Source organism: Typopeltis vanoorti, chromosome 15 (genome assembly GCF_054136105.1).
Source record: "Typopeltis vanoorti isolate ZY-2024b chromosome 15, IOZ_Tvanoo_1.0, whole genome shotgun sequence".
NCBI classification, from domain to species: domain Eukaryota; kingdom Metazoa; phylum Arthropoda; class Arachnida; order Uropygi; family Thelyphonidae; genus Typopeltis; species Typopeltis vanoorti.
The window spans coordinates 116,250,135-116,268,193 of NC_143563.1; the positions used below are offsets into that span (position 1 = coordinate 116,250,135).

At 37.6% G+C, this 18,059-nt stretch overlaps 1 protein-coding gene across 7 annotated transcripts in view; it reads right to left on the reverse strand.

Moving 5' to 3' along the window:
• gwl (serine/threonine-protein kinase greatwall) overlaps positions 1–18,059 on the reverse strand; it is a 524,263-nt gene that overhangs the window by 196,735 nt on the left and 309,469 nt on the right. For all 7 annotated transcript variants that reach the window (XR_016549465.1, XR_016549466.1, XR_016549463.1 and 4 more), the window contains exon 12: positions 2,008–2,109. Coding sequence is in view for 3 of the 7 variants with exons in the window: in XM_090404739.1 (XP_090260865.1) it covers positions 2,008–2,109 (102 nt within the window). In the remaining 4 variants the exon portion in view is untranslated. The remainder of the gene's footprint in view (positions 1–2,007; positions 2,110–18,059) is intronic.

Below are 18,059 nucleotides of genomic sequence, written 5' to 3' on the forward strand. Positions count from 1 at the left end.
GTTATTACTCTCACTGTTTTCTCGGAGTTTAGACAAGTCTTCTTCTCATCTAATTCGCCATATTTTAAATGTATCATCTCTTCTCATGAAAAGTTTGCCCTGTTTGACCCAAATATTTGTAGTCGACTTCTTCACATTTCTTGGCAATAAACAGTAGGTGTTTTAGGTTTCCAATCAAGTGCATGTGTAAATATATTTTGCTATCCTTAAAATTGTCGCACATATCAGTTGTACCTAGTCTATATTTGATCCTTTTGTTTCCATCTAGCCATTTGTCTCTGATCGCTTTACTTTTAAATTTTATAATGTTAGGCATTGCTTTGTTTTTCTGCCCACTAGGAACATAGTGTATAGCTTCAATATCATCATTTCATTATAGCTGATCTTGATTTTATGTGCAATTTTCTTCGCTATTTCATGCACACTTTCACGTGCTCATGAAGAACATCGACAATTTCTAGGTTTGAGCTAATTGCCTGTTGATTCAAAATCAAATCATCCACTGTTTCATGAATTTTTTTCAGCTCACTATGCAGCTCCATATTTGCATTTTTTAGATTTTAAGTTCCTTAACTTCTTTAACATTGTTTTAAGTTCCTTAACTTCTTGTGTCAGGGCAGCAATGATAGTCAGAAAGCCATCTATTTTGTTCGAGGTATATTCAGTTGAACTTCTTAAGTCATTGACATCTTTTTTTTTTTTTAAATTCTTTTATTAATCCCATTAAATCCGTCATACATATATTGTCTGTATTACTAATCTCTGGAATGCACGAATCATCACCCCTGTGAGAAGTTGCCGATGGGCATTGACTAGCACTGAAATGGTGTCCGTCATGGAATAAAAAGTTGAAACAGTGAGCAGGTCTTTGTTGTTCGCTGAATTTGCACGAAGCGCATTTCCAGTTTTGTTTTCTATCTTTGGAGAACTTTTTAAATTGGCTTTTGTTGAGACCAGCATAATAAAAATGATAACTACTTTTGCATTTATCTGCACACTTCATAACAGATGTAACGTCAATACTAGTCTCTTCACAAAATTTGCAGTGGACTCCTATTATGCTAGATAGAGTTTAGTGTTAAAAGTTAATCCTATTCTTTGCTCTACGTACTCCCCTTGTATACTAGCCCAATGGCAACCATTGAATAACAGCGGGTTGAATAGGCAAGTTTTTTAGTACTGCTTGCAGAGGTTAAACGAGTTAGAGTAGAGCGAGTTATAGACTACACTTCAGGAATTACAACACATTTTTTAAATTGAATACTAATTAAAACATTGTTTACCTACTGAGCACTGTTTCACATGACTGTTAGGCACCGCACCACCAAGCAGACTATCATTTTGCCACTTTTACAAGGACTTCATACGAATGCACCTTGACTACTGTGTGCAGATGTCTACTTATTTCTAATGTGATGCATATACAGCAGAGAGGGTGCAAAGTTGAGTGTTAAAGACGATATTGGGATTGTGGAATGTAGATTATGATGACAGATGGAGAATGTGTGGACTGTAGATACTAGCAAACATGAGAAAGAGGGGTGATATGATAGAGACCTCTAAATTCTGAAATGGTTATATAGGATACTGTTAGAATTTTTAATGTTATAGAATGTGGAGAGAGGACAAGAATGCATCGATGGAAGTTGAGAATGAATGCAGTCAACAAAGGGGATTACAGTTAGATTTTTCTCTTACCGAACAGAAAGTGATTGGAATGGCTTTCCTCTGGAGGTGATGAGTGCAGGCAGTGTGAATGAATCAATGAAAAGGTATTCAAGCTGGGATGAAGGCCTCCTTCTGTGAGTCCCTGACTTCCCTGATAATAATAATTATAGCAAATTATCAAAAAGACCCAATCAGAATTACAAAGCCCCTTACCATAGCCCATAATTTCTCTATAGTGAGAGATGCTGTAAAAATTTCTCCAAAAATTAAAATTTATTCCACCTATTAATTGCTGAAAACAGAACAATGTCAATTATTACAAGCAAACAGAATCTTTACCTTTAGCACTTGGGCGAATTTCAGGTTCTGTAGTCAACAACAAATCAATGGCAGTTTTGGCTTCATTAGATAGTGCTTCCTCTTCTACTGGCCAAGGAATATCTATACAAAAAAAAGTAAGCAGCTAATATGAAACATTTGAAACTGATATGCAAAGCCAGCCATTTTTTTTTAACGATTTCAATATTTGTACAAGCATACCTCAACTAATGAAACTTCACACTTATGGACATTTGTGAATTGCCACTAACCCCAAAGTTATGTCACTTTCTTCAAAGTTATGGCTCTTTAGTGCCATGATGCCACCACCTTCTATTGTAGAAGATACACAGATATGACACAGTGCTATACCTGACCAGCAATAATTGTATAGCAGTATACACAAACTCATTTGATAAACCAGTTTTCATACCATTAGGTTTTTTAATTCAGTAATAACTGCACCACCATCAAACTTCAGAGCACTGCTTCAACTTGTGAACATTAGAGTTACGCCACTTTCCTGGAAATGAAGGTGACATAGCTGTGGGAAATGACTGTACTTTAATTTTTCAATTAAAGTATACAGTCATAAAACAATTGAAACAAAGTATTACTAAATAAAATATAAGACATACTGTTCTGTTTTGATTCACCTCTCCAGAAACATTTAATTCCTCTTTGATATCAGTCCCTAGCAGTAAAAATTTCTGCCTCCTTCCACTCTCCAATACATCCAAATTGCTATATGCTTTATTATGTTAGAGGAGCCTTTGCTTTAAATTGACCAGTGATAGATTATGCTTATGTAAAACACGATACTCTTACTTCATTTTACTGCTTCCTCTTACTGGAAATTTAAGTGCTTCTTTACCATCACTGTGATACTGGGCTTGTTCTGATGTCAATTTGTGTAGAACATTTTGATAGCTTCTATTGACCATGACAATGCAGTAAAGGTATTGTGCATAAATTCTCTTGAAGAGTTCGGCTAAAAGTTTACAAGTGTCATTTTTTGCTGGATTTCTAATGGCTTGATGCAGCGTTTTAGGATCAACTGAGTATGTAATCTGGAATGAGTTATTTTCGAGGATGATACTTATGCTTTATGTAAAAATGATATATATCATTTTACTCAGAAGAAGAACTTGATGGTATTTCTACCTTGTCATGGTGAAGAGTTTGCATGCACCACAGAGTCTGAAAGCTATGTTGGCAATAGCATACCTATTAGTAGGGCCATCCTAGCAGCACAGGTCAAGGGAGCAGTGCCAGACTAAGACAGATATCCTGGTCCTCCAGGTTGAAGGTTAAGCAAGAGGTTGGTAACCTATTCTCTTCTTGGAAAAAAACAAACAGATAAACTCAGAAACATCCAAAGCAAAAACAAGATGAATTACTGGAAACAGCAGTAGCAAACAATTTGGAATAACAGACATATTAAATGTTGCCACTGGGAATGTTAGAGATTGAAGTTGAAATTTATTTTTTTTTTTCATTTGGTTATACTATAAATTAAAGATGCACAGAAATTATATTCTTGGTTTCATCCATCATCCAAGTGTAAGTAAACAAAGTTTGCATGTGGAGTAATTTCACGACTGGGCTACTTATATATAGCGGCTTCACATCATAATAAATTTAGTGTAATTCTTTATCCAAGTGTTAGCAAACAAAGTTTGTGCCTGAAGATACTCCAAAACTGAGGCAACTTGTAGCAAAGGTGGACCAAGCTCTCATCACTCCTGTCTCAGTATCTTCCATAATGCAAAGCACATCTCCTTGCAGATATGTGTAATGCTATGCATTAAGGGAAGGGCCACTACCCAGACTGGTTTCGACCTTTATTGAGGTCTCATCAGTGGGAGTCAGGCCCAGAAGTGGAGATACCAAGGCAAAAGCAATAGAGGTCATCTCTACTTATATGAGTTGCCAAAAGGTGTACCAAATTATTATTAAATTACTCTGGATCCAGAGAAAGATGTTGAAAGTTTATTTTCAACTTGGTTAGACCTATAATAAATTAGTTTAATCCTTTATCCAAGTGTTAGCAAACAAAGTTTGCGCCTGAAGATACTTCAAAACTGAGGCAACTCATAACAAAGGTGGACCAAGCTCTCATCACTTCAGTCTCAGTATCTCCCATAATGCAAAGCACATCTCCTTGCGGATATGTGTAATGCTATACATTAATTGAAGGGCCATTACCCAGACCGGTCTGGTCTGGTCTCAACAGATGATCTCAACAATACTGTTATGAAATAATGTTGTCAGTATCCAACTGTGGAAGTTAGTGGCAAAAGAGGCCTACTTTTATCTGCACACAAATGTTTATACAATTTGGCATAAACATTTCTTTATACCAAATTTTACTTTTTTTTAATGGAAAGAATGACAATGCCAGAATGTTGTAGCAATCTTAGAAGATGAAAACCAAGGTAGTACCAGAGAATGTGTACATATGTGATTGGTCTGCAACATTTTATGGATTTTTGAAGCTGTATTGCTTAAATAGCAGAATTTTAAAACTGGAAGCACAAATCCTCCATGCTTCTTTGATAGTTGAAGAAATTCCTTTTTAACTTCTTGGTATTGGCAGGACCAAAAAAATTGCACAGTCTTACTATATAACTGACTTTTTTCAGCTTCTGTGATGTTTGTAATATTTGTTATGTACAACTGAGCAGGAAAGATTATGCTTTTAAGCACTATGATTTTAAAAGAAAAGGAAAGTGGCCCAGTTTCTAAGGTTTCAGTGTTCATGTACACAAGTTCTTGAAATGGTAATATTAGGTAAGTGGAGAAGGGAATTCTAACTATAATGAGGGGTTCTCTCTTAGAGCTTAGTGAAAAAGGAATGCCTCCAAGATCCCAGTTTCCAAAAACTTTTTTGTCTTGTCTGCATTAGCAGTTAATTTGCTTAATTTTTTTCCAAAATACTCAAAAGTATTTGGAATCATTATCCTTCAAAGTGCCTATTACATTATCAGCATATGCTAATACTTTATTTTCCTTCCTAGTTGAAGAAACTGTTATTCCTCACATAGCACATGTATTGTTGACTTCCTGTAAGAAAGGTTCAAGAACCAGTGCAAAAAACAATGGACTAAGAGGGAAATCTAGCTTAACTATTTTTTGAATTTTGACTGGGTCTGATATGAACCCATTAACTAGGTGGGCGGTAGCTGAATTGGTATAGACTCATTTAATACTGGATAGCAGGTTTTTACCCACATCAATTTCAATCTTTATTGAAGTGAAATAGCAAAGGGGTGCATAGGCCTAGAGTGGTAAGTAAAGGGGTGAAAGAGACCTTGACAGTATTAGGAGAAAAAAAAGACAGATAGATAGAGAAAAGGCCTCAGCTCTTTTATATCATAATATAGCCAAAGGCTATCAGTTTTCCTTTTTCACCAATCTCATATAGATGAATGACCAAAAGACCAATTGAAACTCAAGTACAAAGATGCCTGATACCTACATGATTAATCTTATCTGAGTGGTTAATAACCACCTTCAGTTGATCTTCTCTGCCTCGGATTGCTCTCTAGTCATCTCTGCAGTTGACTATAAGACTACATTGAATTAAGACAATGAAACCATTTAAAAAATCTCTCATAGCAAAAACAGACTGAATATTTCATTAAGTGGATGGTATACACAAACTAGTGAAAAATTTGATATCTCCTAGAATGCTTCAACCTTTATCGAGGTCTTATCAATGGGAGAAAGACTCAGAAGTGATACCAAGGTTGAAGAAATGCAAAAGTTATATTTCCATATACAAGTAGACAAAAGGTGTCACAGCTTATTCCTAAAATACTCTGGATTAGAGATAGGTGTTGAAAATTTTTTTTAGTTATACTATAAATTAAAGATGCCAAGAAATTATATTCTCGGTTTCATTCTTTATCCAAGTGGAGCAAACAAAGTTTGTACATGAAGTAACTTAAGTAGCTGAAGTTAGTGAAGTAGCTATATATAAATAGTTGAAGTTAGTGAAGTAGCTATATATAAATAGTTGAAGTAACTTCAGCTACTTGTATATAGAGACTAATGTCTTTGCATCAATTGCCACCTGCATCACTAGAATTTACAGAACTAAAAGAAATATTGCAAAGAAAGCTCACCAAGAATCTTGTGATAGATTTATTAGTAATATTGAAAATGATTTACATGGCCATCAAAACACTGCTTATAAATTAATAAAATATTTGAATAAATCAGAAAAAGAGGTAGCAGAAACTCCAGGAATCTCAAAAGAAGAATGGTAAAATCCATCCCTCAGTAAAGAAGAAATAAAAGATAAAGATATAAATAATGTAGAAATGAGAAAAAGAGTGTGTGGCTATAGCAATTAAGTGGGATGAAAGGGTAGATGAGATGATTGTGATGGTGGGCACAAATGACTTGAGAGGCAATGTAAATCATTTGCCGAGAGATCTGAGATTCTTGCTTGAGGTTGTACAAAACAAAATGCAAAGAGGAAAGATTGTGTGTGAGTTTTGCACAGATATGCCTAGGTATGATAGTGATAAGCTAAGCAGAGGAGCAGTAATAATGAATAGCATAATAGCCAGAATGTGTCAGAAGAAAGGACTGGAATGCGTGTATGCTTGGAGGGCATTTGAGGACAGAAAGGAACTGTATGCGAGAGATCACTTGCATTTGAATGAGGAAGGATGTAGGCATCTGGAGAGAGTGCTGTTTTCTGAACAAGTCAGTGTGTCAATGCAGGGAAACTAGAATTCCCAGGGTGGATGGTAGCAGGGGGGTGGCCTCTTGTGGGAATGGGTGCTTGGGGATAGGGGGGGGGATGACATCAGGTAACACTGAGTCCAGTGTGGTCTGGAGGAGATAATGATAGGTATAGAAGCAGTGACATTTTTATGCTTTATACTAATGCCAGGAGTATCCGGCATAAAGGAGATGAATTGGTGGCACTGATAGTATGAGCCTGGCCAAAGATTATTGGGATCTCAGAGACATGGTTGACAGAAGATGATATAATAACTGGAATAGAAGTGGGTACAGCATTTTTTGGCAGGATAGGAAGGGAAAATATGGTGGTGGAGTACTGCTTATGATAAGTAATGACTTATGTCCTCTAAGAGTAGAGGCTTTGGAAGGCAGCGACACTAATGGTTTTGAAAGCATATGGTGTAAGGTAAAGGTGAGCAAGACAGGATATTTAGTGGGGTGTTGCTACAAGCCAATGAGCACAGAGGGGTGGGGAGCAGGAGATGTTTAGGCAGATGAGCCTGGCAAGCGAAAGAAGAATGATTGTTTTGGGAGATTTTAACTACAACAGTATATGCTGGGAAGAGGAAAATGCATGTAGTAATAAGGGAATGGAATTTCTAGAAATTTTGAGGGACAAATGTCTTAGGCAACATGTAATAGAGAGAATAACAGGTTCAAGAGATTTGATTATAGCATAACCAAAGGTGCATCAGAAGAGCTGATAATAACTGAGATGATATCTCTCTCCACCCCAGTTGGAGAGAGAGTGATCATGTGGTTTTAAATTGGAAGATGAATAGACACGCAGGAGTATCAAAGAAAAGGTAACGTATGTGGAATTATAAGGCAGGTAATTATAATAGTCTTAGATATGAACTTCGGGCAGTTCCACGGAGGGAAGAATTGGATGGGTGAGATATCATTAGTGCTTGGAAAATTGTGAAGGAATATTTGTTAGCAGCAATAGTCAAGTGTATGACACAATTTGGTGTAAAGTGGATGACAAACAATATCAAACAGGAACTGAAGGTGAAAAAGAGATTATGGGAGAGATATAAAGAGAGGGGTGGAGAGCAGATGCATGAAGAATATAAGCAGGCCAGGAGAGTGAATAGTATGGTGAGGAAGGCAAAACTGGAATATGAGAAGAGATTGGCACTAAGATCCAAAGAAAATCCTAGGGAATTTTTTATCTATGTTACCGACTTTGCGTTTCCTAGGAAGGCCCTCCCATGACGAGTCTCTTGACTCCATGGAGACCTGAGTAATAATAATAATAATAAAATGGATTTATTGGAGATGGTGGAATTATAAGAAGCTTATCAGACTAGGATATAGCCTTTCTCTTATTTAATAAATATATATATATATATATAGCGAGAGAGAGATTTTTTTTATTGTAAACATAACAATCTTATGTACAGGATTAACAGTTTTTGATTCTCTGCAGTCAGGCAGAGAGGTTACATGCTCATACTTTTGAGGTATGTTACATTGAAATATCAGTTATAAAGTGAATTACATTTTTTTTTTTTAAATTAAAGCCATTAACAGTTATTTTGACATGATACTGTATAAGAACATAAAATCTGACATGTATGTGGAAGAACATAACTGTTGCTATAGGACAATATTATCTATTTACATGAGTGAAACAGATGATTAATATTTGCACTGTTAAGCACAAAAAAAGCTTTCTTCCCCCTTTCTTGGGGGGGGGGAACCACTTCTATGCTGGAAAGTGGACTAAGATGAAGTTGCCCTACTCAGCCATGAGTTGATTCCATGGATTCCAGTCTTGGTGGGAAAGATCTAAGGTGTTGTTTTGCCTGTGGTGGTGATGCTCGTATAGAATCCGACTTCTCACCTTTTGTTTGAAGGCTGCAAGGAGTTAGTCAGCTGCCTCTCTCTGTGAAGTTGCTGTGCTGTCTCGTCTTGTATGTCTGAGATAGAAGCTGTATATTACCACTTTCACAGTGATGAAGAGGTAATTGCAGAATGAATAATTATTTGACTCTGCATGGATAAAATTGAAATACTCCTCTTCTGTATGAAAACTACCACAGGTGAAAGCTGCCATTTCCCAAGACAAACTGATTAACTGGGTGTTGACTGGGCATTCCAAGTAGATATGCTGGACTGTTCCTGATCAGTAGCAGAACAGGCAGTTATCTGAGTTACATTTTCATAATATAGTTAGAGTGGGTAATACATTGTGCCAAATTCTCCAATGAATATCTGCATCGGGTTTGATGGCACTTGTGCGATATGGTAGGTCCCATTGAAATAGTGTTTGGTGCGATGATGCAGGATTTTCCAATAAAATGCTTTGGTTCGACTGTTGTGTTCGAGTGCTGTAGATTTTGTTGGTGTTGCTGGGTGTAAGTTTCTCCCATGAATTATTAGTTCTTATTAGAAAGATAGGCACCGGATCTTCTGAGTTAGGAGGGATAAGCCCCTCTTCCGTTATGCTATCAGGCATAGTGGCTTGAAAAGCAGCCTTTACAGGGTGCATCTACTCAGCCTGATTTCCATATTCCAGGTTTTCGAGCGATTTTTGAAAGTGCCAGGTGAGGCTTGGAGAAAGAATGTCACCCAAGATCCTAACGCCTCACCAGCTCCATGGAGGAAAGAAAATCTCTTTTTGAGTGATCGGCTTCCTTACCATCGTGTTGTGGAAGATGGGTTCCATGAGGATTTCAGGAAGGGATGCAGTCTTCACTGTGTGCTGGAGGTTTAGTTTCTTCCATCTTCGTAAGGCATATTTGTAGAAATTTGCTAGATTCACTTTCACGTGCACTGTTGTCATTCTTAAGGTTGTGGAGAGAGAGAGACCTCTAGTGGCAGAAGTGAAAAAATATATATTCAGTGAGTGGTGCATTTATGTGCTGTTTCCTGTTGTAGGGTATTAAGGAGAAATCAGGGGATTGACAAAAGAGCAGACCCAGATTCCTTCACAACAGTCTTCCTCAGGACTCTGTGTTATCCCCTATACTTTTTAACATCTATGTGTATGATCTACCTCATACCAGATCAAGCAAGTATATATATGCCGATGACCTAGTGATCTTAGATCAATCCACCTCCTTTACCAACCTTGAATACAGACCTGAACACTCAGGAAGAGTACTTCAAGCAGTGGTACTTGAAGCCAAATCCAACAAAACACTGTCCTCAGTATTTCACCTGTACAATGCAGAGGCGAATCGACAACTCAACCTTTCCTTCTGAGGAAAAATGGTAGAACATGAGCCTCACCCAAAATACCTTGGAGTGAGCCTGGACAGAAACCTAACCTATAAAAGGCACATCATCAACCTCTCCAATAAAATTAAAACCAGAAATAACATCATTTCAAGGCTTGTTGGCACAACCTGGGGTTGTGGTGCAGAAGTCCTAAGGTCGTCTGCACTAGCCCTCGCATTCTCTGCAGCAGAATATTGTGCCCCTGTCTGGGAAAGAAGTACACACACTAACATTATAGACACTCAGCTGAACTCTACCATGTGCACAATTAGTGGGACAGTGAGAAGCACCCCTCTCTCCTGGCTGCCTGTTTTATCTAACATTGCTCCACCACACATACGGAGAAGACAAGCCTCGATTAAGGAATTTAATAAAGTAATGAGCAACTCACTCCAACCTACCCCAGACTCTCATAAACCCACCTAGTCTTCACCTCAAATCTAGAAAGCCTCTCTGGTCTATGGATGAACTCTCTTCAGCTGCGCTGCCATCAATATCTGACATATGGAGAGAATACTGGTCCAACAATCTCCCAACAAACAGCTTCCTAGTAGAAGATCCCTGTGCTCTGCAGCCTGGTTTTGATCTACCTAGGAAGATTTGGTCATCCATAAACAGGATCAGAACTAGTCAGGGCAGATATGGCTATCTTCTACATAAATGGGAGCTGTCAGATCACCCTTATTGTGATTGTTCCCCTGTGGCTCAGACGATTACTCATATTGTGTACGACTGCCCAAGGTGCCAATTTCATGGTGGTGGCCTACAGGACATCCACAAGGTGATGGATGAGGCCTTGAATTGGCTTTCCAGCCTGGACCTTGACCTGTAGTTGGTATGATGGTGGCAGTGGTTATGGAGGAACCAGCAGAAGATCACGGTCCCGTCTCACCACGAAGACGTTATTCTCCTAGTTACTCTCATAGTCCTCGTCATAGTATCAGCAGAACTCCTCATCATGTTAGAAGATGATGATACAGTGTGAAATGGGCCTCCTCTAATGGATCAAGTTTTTTCACACAAGACACAACTGCTCTCTACTTAAACGTCGGATACAGCTACTTTTATGTTGTGAAGTGTTGTGAGAACATGCAGCCTTGTCATACTTGTGCGATATGGTAGGTCCCATTGAAATAGTGTTTGGTGCAATGCTGCAGGATTTTCCAACAAAATGCTTTGGTTCGACTGTTGTGTTCGAGTGCTGTAGATTTTGTTGGTGTTGCTGGGTGTAAGTTTCTCCCATGAATTATTAGTTCTTATTAGAAAGATAGGCACCGGATCTTCTGAGTTAAGAGGGATAAGCCCCTCTTCCATTATGCTATCAGGCATAGTGGCTTGAAAAGCAGCCTTTACAGGGTGTATCTACTCAGCCTGATTTTCCAATAAAATGCATTACATAAAAGACACCCTGGCTTGTGCCTTTTATGTAATGAACTTTTATATGTTAAGATTTTCATAATTTGCGATTGTACTTTTCACTTACCAGTTTTCATGTAGCCATAAGGATAAATAAATAAAGGAGAAATCGAGTGTGGAACGTTGTTATCCTGTTATGAATGGAGGTCAAGTTTTGTCCTCCATCTTTGAGAGAAGTACATAGCTTGGAGTAGGAAAGCCAGTGTTTGTTTTGTTCCATATGAATTGATAGATGGTTGACTTTATTTGTGTGATGAATTGCACTGGTGGCGTGAAAATCTTTAGTGTATGCCAAAGAACACCGGTGGCTATTTGGTTAACAACTTTTGTTCTCCCTCTTGTGGAAGCAGAAGCTCATATTGCTGTCCACTTTCCTAGTACTTGCTTGAGACGTTTATTTAGTGTTTACCGGTTCTTATCCACATAAGAGGGAGTGTTTCCTAGGTAAATCTCCAGGTATTTGTTTCCCTCTGCGGACCAGATATTGGGGAATCGGTTTGGTTGGTCCATTTGCCACGCCACAGTCCTGTGGTTTTATGTGCATTTAGTTTGGCTCCTGAGGCTGCTTGGTATTGTTGGTATGCTGTTCGTATGTTATGGAAATCCTCTTCTTTGCAGGCTATAATTGTAACATCATCAGCATATGCTGTCAGGGTTATGGTTTGGTAGGAAAGTTTAGGACAGGATGCCCTAAGCAGCATGCTTAATCTACACAAAAACAGCTCAATAGCAATTGTGTAAAGAGGACTGGAAAGTGGACAGCCCTGTTTAATACCTCTGCTGTATGGTACAGTTATGGTAAGTCTGTTGTTTATTTTCATGCAAAAGTGTGCTTTGGTATACAACATCTTAATAGAATGAATGATGCCTGAGCTAAAGCCAAAGGCTTTCAAGCAGCTGAATAGGTATAGGTGCAGTTGAAAGCTTTTTCTTGGTCTAGTGTTACAAGACCCATTGTTTCACTTTTGTAGTTAGCTATGCTTATGAGATCCCTTATGAGGTGTAAGTTTTCGTGGATAGATTATCCAGGGATAGAATAGCTCTGATGCCTATTTATTACTTCATTCAGAGCGGGTTTAAGTTTGTTGGCAATGGCTTTTCATATTATTTTACAGTCTGTGTTTATGATGGAGATGGGTCTCCAGTTCCCTAATTTTGTCGCACCTCCTTTCTTTGGAATAATTTAATAACAGATGTTGTCATATTGAGTGGGAAGCCATTGGTATTGGCGTCGCCATATGCTCTGTAGAGGGATAGGTCCAAGCTGTTCCCAGGACTGGTAATATTCAGTGGTGAGCCCATCTATGCCAGGAGATTTATCTTTAGGTAAAGAGGTGCAAGCAGTTGTCAAATCATGTAGCTTGACGGGGAGTTCTGTGTTATGCCTAGTTGCTGGTGATAGTCTTTTCACATCAGAGAGAATTATATTTGTGGCATCCAATCTTGCAGTACTACAAAGAAATTTTTGTAGTACTGCAAGGTATATAAGAGGATTTTGTCATGATTTTCTATGATATTTCCACTATCTGTTCTTAATAGCATATATAGTGGTGCACTCTTGTTGGCGTTTTTCCAGTGAGAAGAAATACTTTGTGGGTGCATCTGCAAAGTTAATGTGTGTGTGTCGTGCTCTTATTAGTGCTCCTCTTCCAGAGTGCTCTAGGTGTGAGGGTATGGTGTCTTCTAAGGACCAGTATTACTCAGATTCCGGATGATGTAATTGCTGTTGTTGTTGTTGTTGCATATTTTGAAGGACTGAATGCTTATTCAAATTCCTCTGGTGATATACATAGATAGATAGATAGATGATCTAATAAGAAAGTGGAAATCTACTATAGCAAACCCAGGAAGAAATATCATACAACAGTAAATCCAATGCTTTTGCCGTTCACAATTTATAGCAACTAACTAGTGAATACAATTTAAGAATTTCATTAAAGGAAACTAAAACTATGGCATTCTGTGGTAAATATCCCATATGAACTAAAATAGTAATTGAAAACCAAACTTTAGAAAAAGTAACACATTTTGAATATTTAGGATGTGATGTGGGGTGCTTAAGGGTCAAAGCTGTATAACTGAGAGGAGACTGCCACATAGCCTTTAAAGGAATGCGGAGACCAGGGCTTCTGACCTAATGTCCAATCCTCATGTTCTCGTGGTGCACCCTATTGGGTATCTACCTGGATACTGAACGAACGAGGATGGGCTGGCAATTTGGGATTTAGCCATCCAAATTGTATTCTTATTGGCTTAAACCAAAATACAAAATGATGGTACAACATGACAAAATTTCATGCTGGCTGGAGGTGGTCGCTTGGTTAAACAAGGCCCCCCACTGTTTTTGCCAGGGAACCAGGGCGAACAGCGAAAAGTCAGCTACTGGATCAAATCTTAAAACACACCCCAACATAACATCACCAGAGTTAAAGATCAGTACTATCAACATAAGAAGTCTGAATGGCAAAGAAATGGAGCTAGCTGAGGAATTAGATAAGTACCAGATTGACATAACAGGGGTGACTGAAACAAAAAGACAAAACTGGTGAGACCTTTCTGAGCAATAAATACAAAATGTTATATTCAGGCAATGACAATCAAGGAAAAGAAGGAGTGGCCATAGTATTAAACACTAAATATGAGGCTAACCTTCTTGAATGGCAGGCAATCTCAAGTAGAGTGATGTGGGCAGATATCAGAATGGGGAACTGGACAATGAGACTTATTTGTGCCTATGATCGAACAGAAGGCTCTACTAGGGTACTAAGGTAGAAGTGGAGGAATTTTTTGAGGCTTTAGAGAAAGCAACTGATACAATGAAAAAGGAAAAGTTGGTCCTTGTTGGGGATCTAAATAGCAGAGTAGGAAAAGATTGTCAGACACAAAAATATTTTGGGAAAATCTGGAGAAAAGAGCAAAGCTAATAATAATGGCAATTACCTGTTGGATTTCTGCTCAGGACATGGACTGGTTATTACTAACATCATGTTCCAACATAAAAATATGCACAAATTCACATGGAGAAAAGAGGCAAGGAATAAGAAGTCTCATAGACTATGTTATTGCTGACAGTGATGTTTCTCTCCCTGGTGCAGGACACCAGAGTGTACAGAGGATTTGAAATTGGAAGTGATCACTATTTAGTCTTGAGTAGGATAAAATTAAATTTCATATTCAAAAAATAATAACGTGTAAGAAAGTTTTAAAGTGAATAAAAGTTGAGCAGCTCTCAGATGTGAACTGTAGACTAAAATACACAAAGATTATTGAAGAAAAAATGAAAGAGTTTGAGAACGGGAAACAAACCTTGGAGATTCAGTGGCAAGCTTTGAAGAAAATCCTGATTGATTCAGCTAGAGAGGCATGTGGTGAAGTTGTCTGTAAGGATAGAAAAATTAGAACTACATGGTGGACACAGAAACTTAAAGAGGCAGTGAAGGAAAAGAAGAAAGCATATCAAAAGATCCTAGCAAATAAATCAGCTTGTGGTCTTAGAGAACACAGAGACAAATGTAAGAAAGCTAAACACTGTGTAAAACAAGTTAAACAAAAGTCATCGGAAGATTTTGGTAAGAACATAGAAAATAAACATCAAGAAGATGGTAAGTTATTTTGGAGATTGTTGAAGAAGCTCAGAAATGGAGGAAAGAGTCTTAAAGATGATAAAGGTGACATGAAACTGGAGAAAATGATATCCGTGAAGTATGGAGTAATTACTTTGAATTACTTCGCCAAACTTTTCTTACACAATTCTTCTCAACCGTTTCTCAAATATACTTGCATAAATCTTACCAGGAACACTCAGTAGGGATATACCTCTGTAATTCTCACATTACAGGTATTTCCCTACTGAGTGTTCCTGGCAAGATTTATGCAAGTGTACTTGAGAAATGGTTGAGAAGAATTGGGAAGAACAAGCTGGATTCAGGCCAAATTAGAGGCTGTCAGGATCAGATCTTCACTTTACGACAAATAGTTCAGAAAGCATGGGAATATAACAAAGATCTATATTTAAGTTTTGTCGATCTGGAAAAGGCATACGACAAGGTGCCAAGAGAGAAGCTATTCAATACGCTACAGTTATATGGTGTCAATGGGGCATTATATCAAGCAATACTTAGTCTTTATTTGAGTTGTAAGTCAGCAGTTAGAATTGAAGGAAGTACAGGACGATGGTTTAATGTTAAATCTGGTGTCAGACAAGGATGTACATTATCCCCTCTCTTATTCATTATCTATATGGATCACATTACGAAGGAAAGTGGTATTAAACGTGATATCAAAATTGGAGATGTTGATGTCAGCTCTTTTCTTTATGCAGACGATGTTATACTTATAAATAAATCCGCTACAAGCCTGCAAGATCCCCTGACTAAATTGCATAACTGTTGTAATAGATATGGTATGAAGGTCAGCAATAACAAGACAAAGATAATGAAAATAGGCAGAAGCATTGAAGATGTCAACTGCATTGTGAATGGAGAACCTGTGGAACAAGTAAAACATTTCAGCTACTTAGTCACTATTTTTAGTGAAGATGGTAAATTAAATATGGAAATAGACAACAGAATCAACAAAGCTGGTATGGTAGGATGTCAATTGAATAAATTCTCCTTGTCCCAAGTATGCAAAACAGTTAAGTTTGCACCTGAACGTAGTTCAAATCTGAAGGTAGTGCAACACCAGGGCAACTCGTAAAGGTGGTAAAGCTCTGATCGCTATTCTTAGTATTTCCCATAATGTAAAACACATCTCACTAAGAGATGTATAATGTTATACATTATGGGTGTGTGTGGGGGGGGTCACTACCCAGACTGGTTTCAACCTTTTTTGAGGTCTCCTCAGTGAGTAGCTAGACCCTGAAATACCAATGTTTTTAGTAATTACTTGGTATCCTTAATATATATCATCCCCAAGGTAAAAAACTTTTCACATCTTTATCTCATCCAGAGTTCCTTATTCAAAGTAAAAGTACCTTGTAGCAACTTGTATAGGTAAAGTTGATAAGGCTCTGTATTACTAAAAACCTTGGTATTTCAGGGTCTAGCTACTCACTGAGGAGACCTCAAAAAAGGTTGAAACCGTCTGGGTAGTGACCCCCCCCCACACCCATAATGTATAACAGTATACATCTCTTAGTGAAATGTGTTTTACATTATGGGAAATACTAAGAATAGTGATCAGAACTTTACCCACCTTTACAACAAGTTGCCCTGGTGTTGCACTACCTTTAGACTTGAACTAAGTTCAGGTGCAAACTTAACTGTTTTGCTTACTTGGGAGAAGGAGTAAAAAAAACCAACTTTATAAAATTACTTGGTATCCTTAATATATATTATCCCAAAGGTAAAAAAAAACTTTTCACATATATATATATTATAGATATATATAGAAATATGTAATTAAATTTAATTTAATAACTTATATTTAAATAAATCAAGTATTTTATATTGTTCTCTCAGTAGTAAAATGATTTAACAAATATAGTAATTTAATACAAAAATGCAGAGTTTATTTTTATTTAAGTTCTGTCTAAAAGTGTGCGGCCCGTGACGCTACTGCTCATCATATACTGGCCCTCGTATAGAATGAAGTTGGCCATGCCTGATCTAGATTATACACACATATATATATATATATACAGAGACAATCTACATTACATTTCAAACAGTATGCCAAAGAGACAATTATTTAATCAAGAGTTATTCTACTGGCCTGACCTCTAGTGAGAAAATAAAATAAAATAATAATATAACTTTATCAACGTTATATTCTATTTATAACATCATCAGAGAACAATTTCATATAGATAGTTTTATTAAAGCAAAAGTGGTGTTCTAATTTAACATGAGAGTTAAGATCCTGGATTATATACATAACTGGTAATTAGTTTACGGAATTAACAACGCATATAAAGTATATTAATTAAAGGTAACTTTAATGAATAACTTCTATATTTCGGCAACGTCACATTGCCATCTTCAGGAACATAAAGATATGGTATGTGCACGCAGGCACTAACACAAAGCAAATGAGGAAGAAAGCAAGAAACTAATATTGTTCCTAAAGTCCTAATGGTGCCCTCTTGCGGGCTAATTTGGTAGTCTTGGCAGTTGGGCTGAAGTTCTCATAATGAAAGTCTCCCAAATTTGGGGTAGTTTCATGCACCCAAATTTGTTGAGGTTAGGAACGTTTTTTAGAGCTGCTGAAGATTCTTTGAATAATCTTTCGTATTTAAACTTGCTGCGATGAATTATTTTTGTTTTCTTCCAACGAATTTTATGGTGGGTATCTAAGGCATGGTCTGCCAGCCCAGAGTGGCTGTAGTGGTGAAGGAACTGTGGAAGTCACCAACAAACTAAAACCTTATAACTATAACCCCCCCCCCCCCGATTATATGGACTCCCAAAAATACATAAACAAAATGTGCCATTGCGTCCCATAGTGGATGGCATTGATTCCCCCACATAAAATTAGTCAAACATTCAGCCAAAATGCTCGCACACTACACTGGCAACACACCATCACACATAAAAAACTCAGCCCACTTTAAAGCCAGTATAGAAAACCTCACACTCCAACACACTGACATAATGGTTAGTTTTGACGTCTCCTCCCTATTCACTAATGTCCCACTCAAAGAAACCCTAGAACTCATCCAAGCCAAG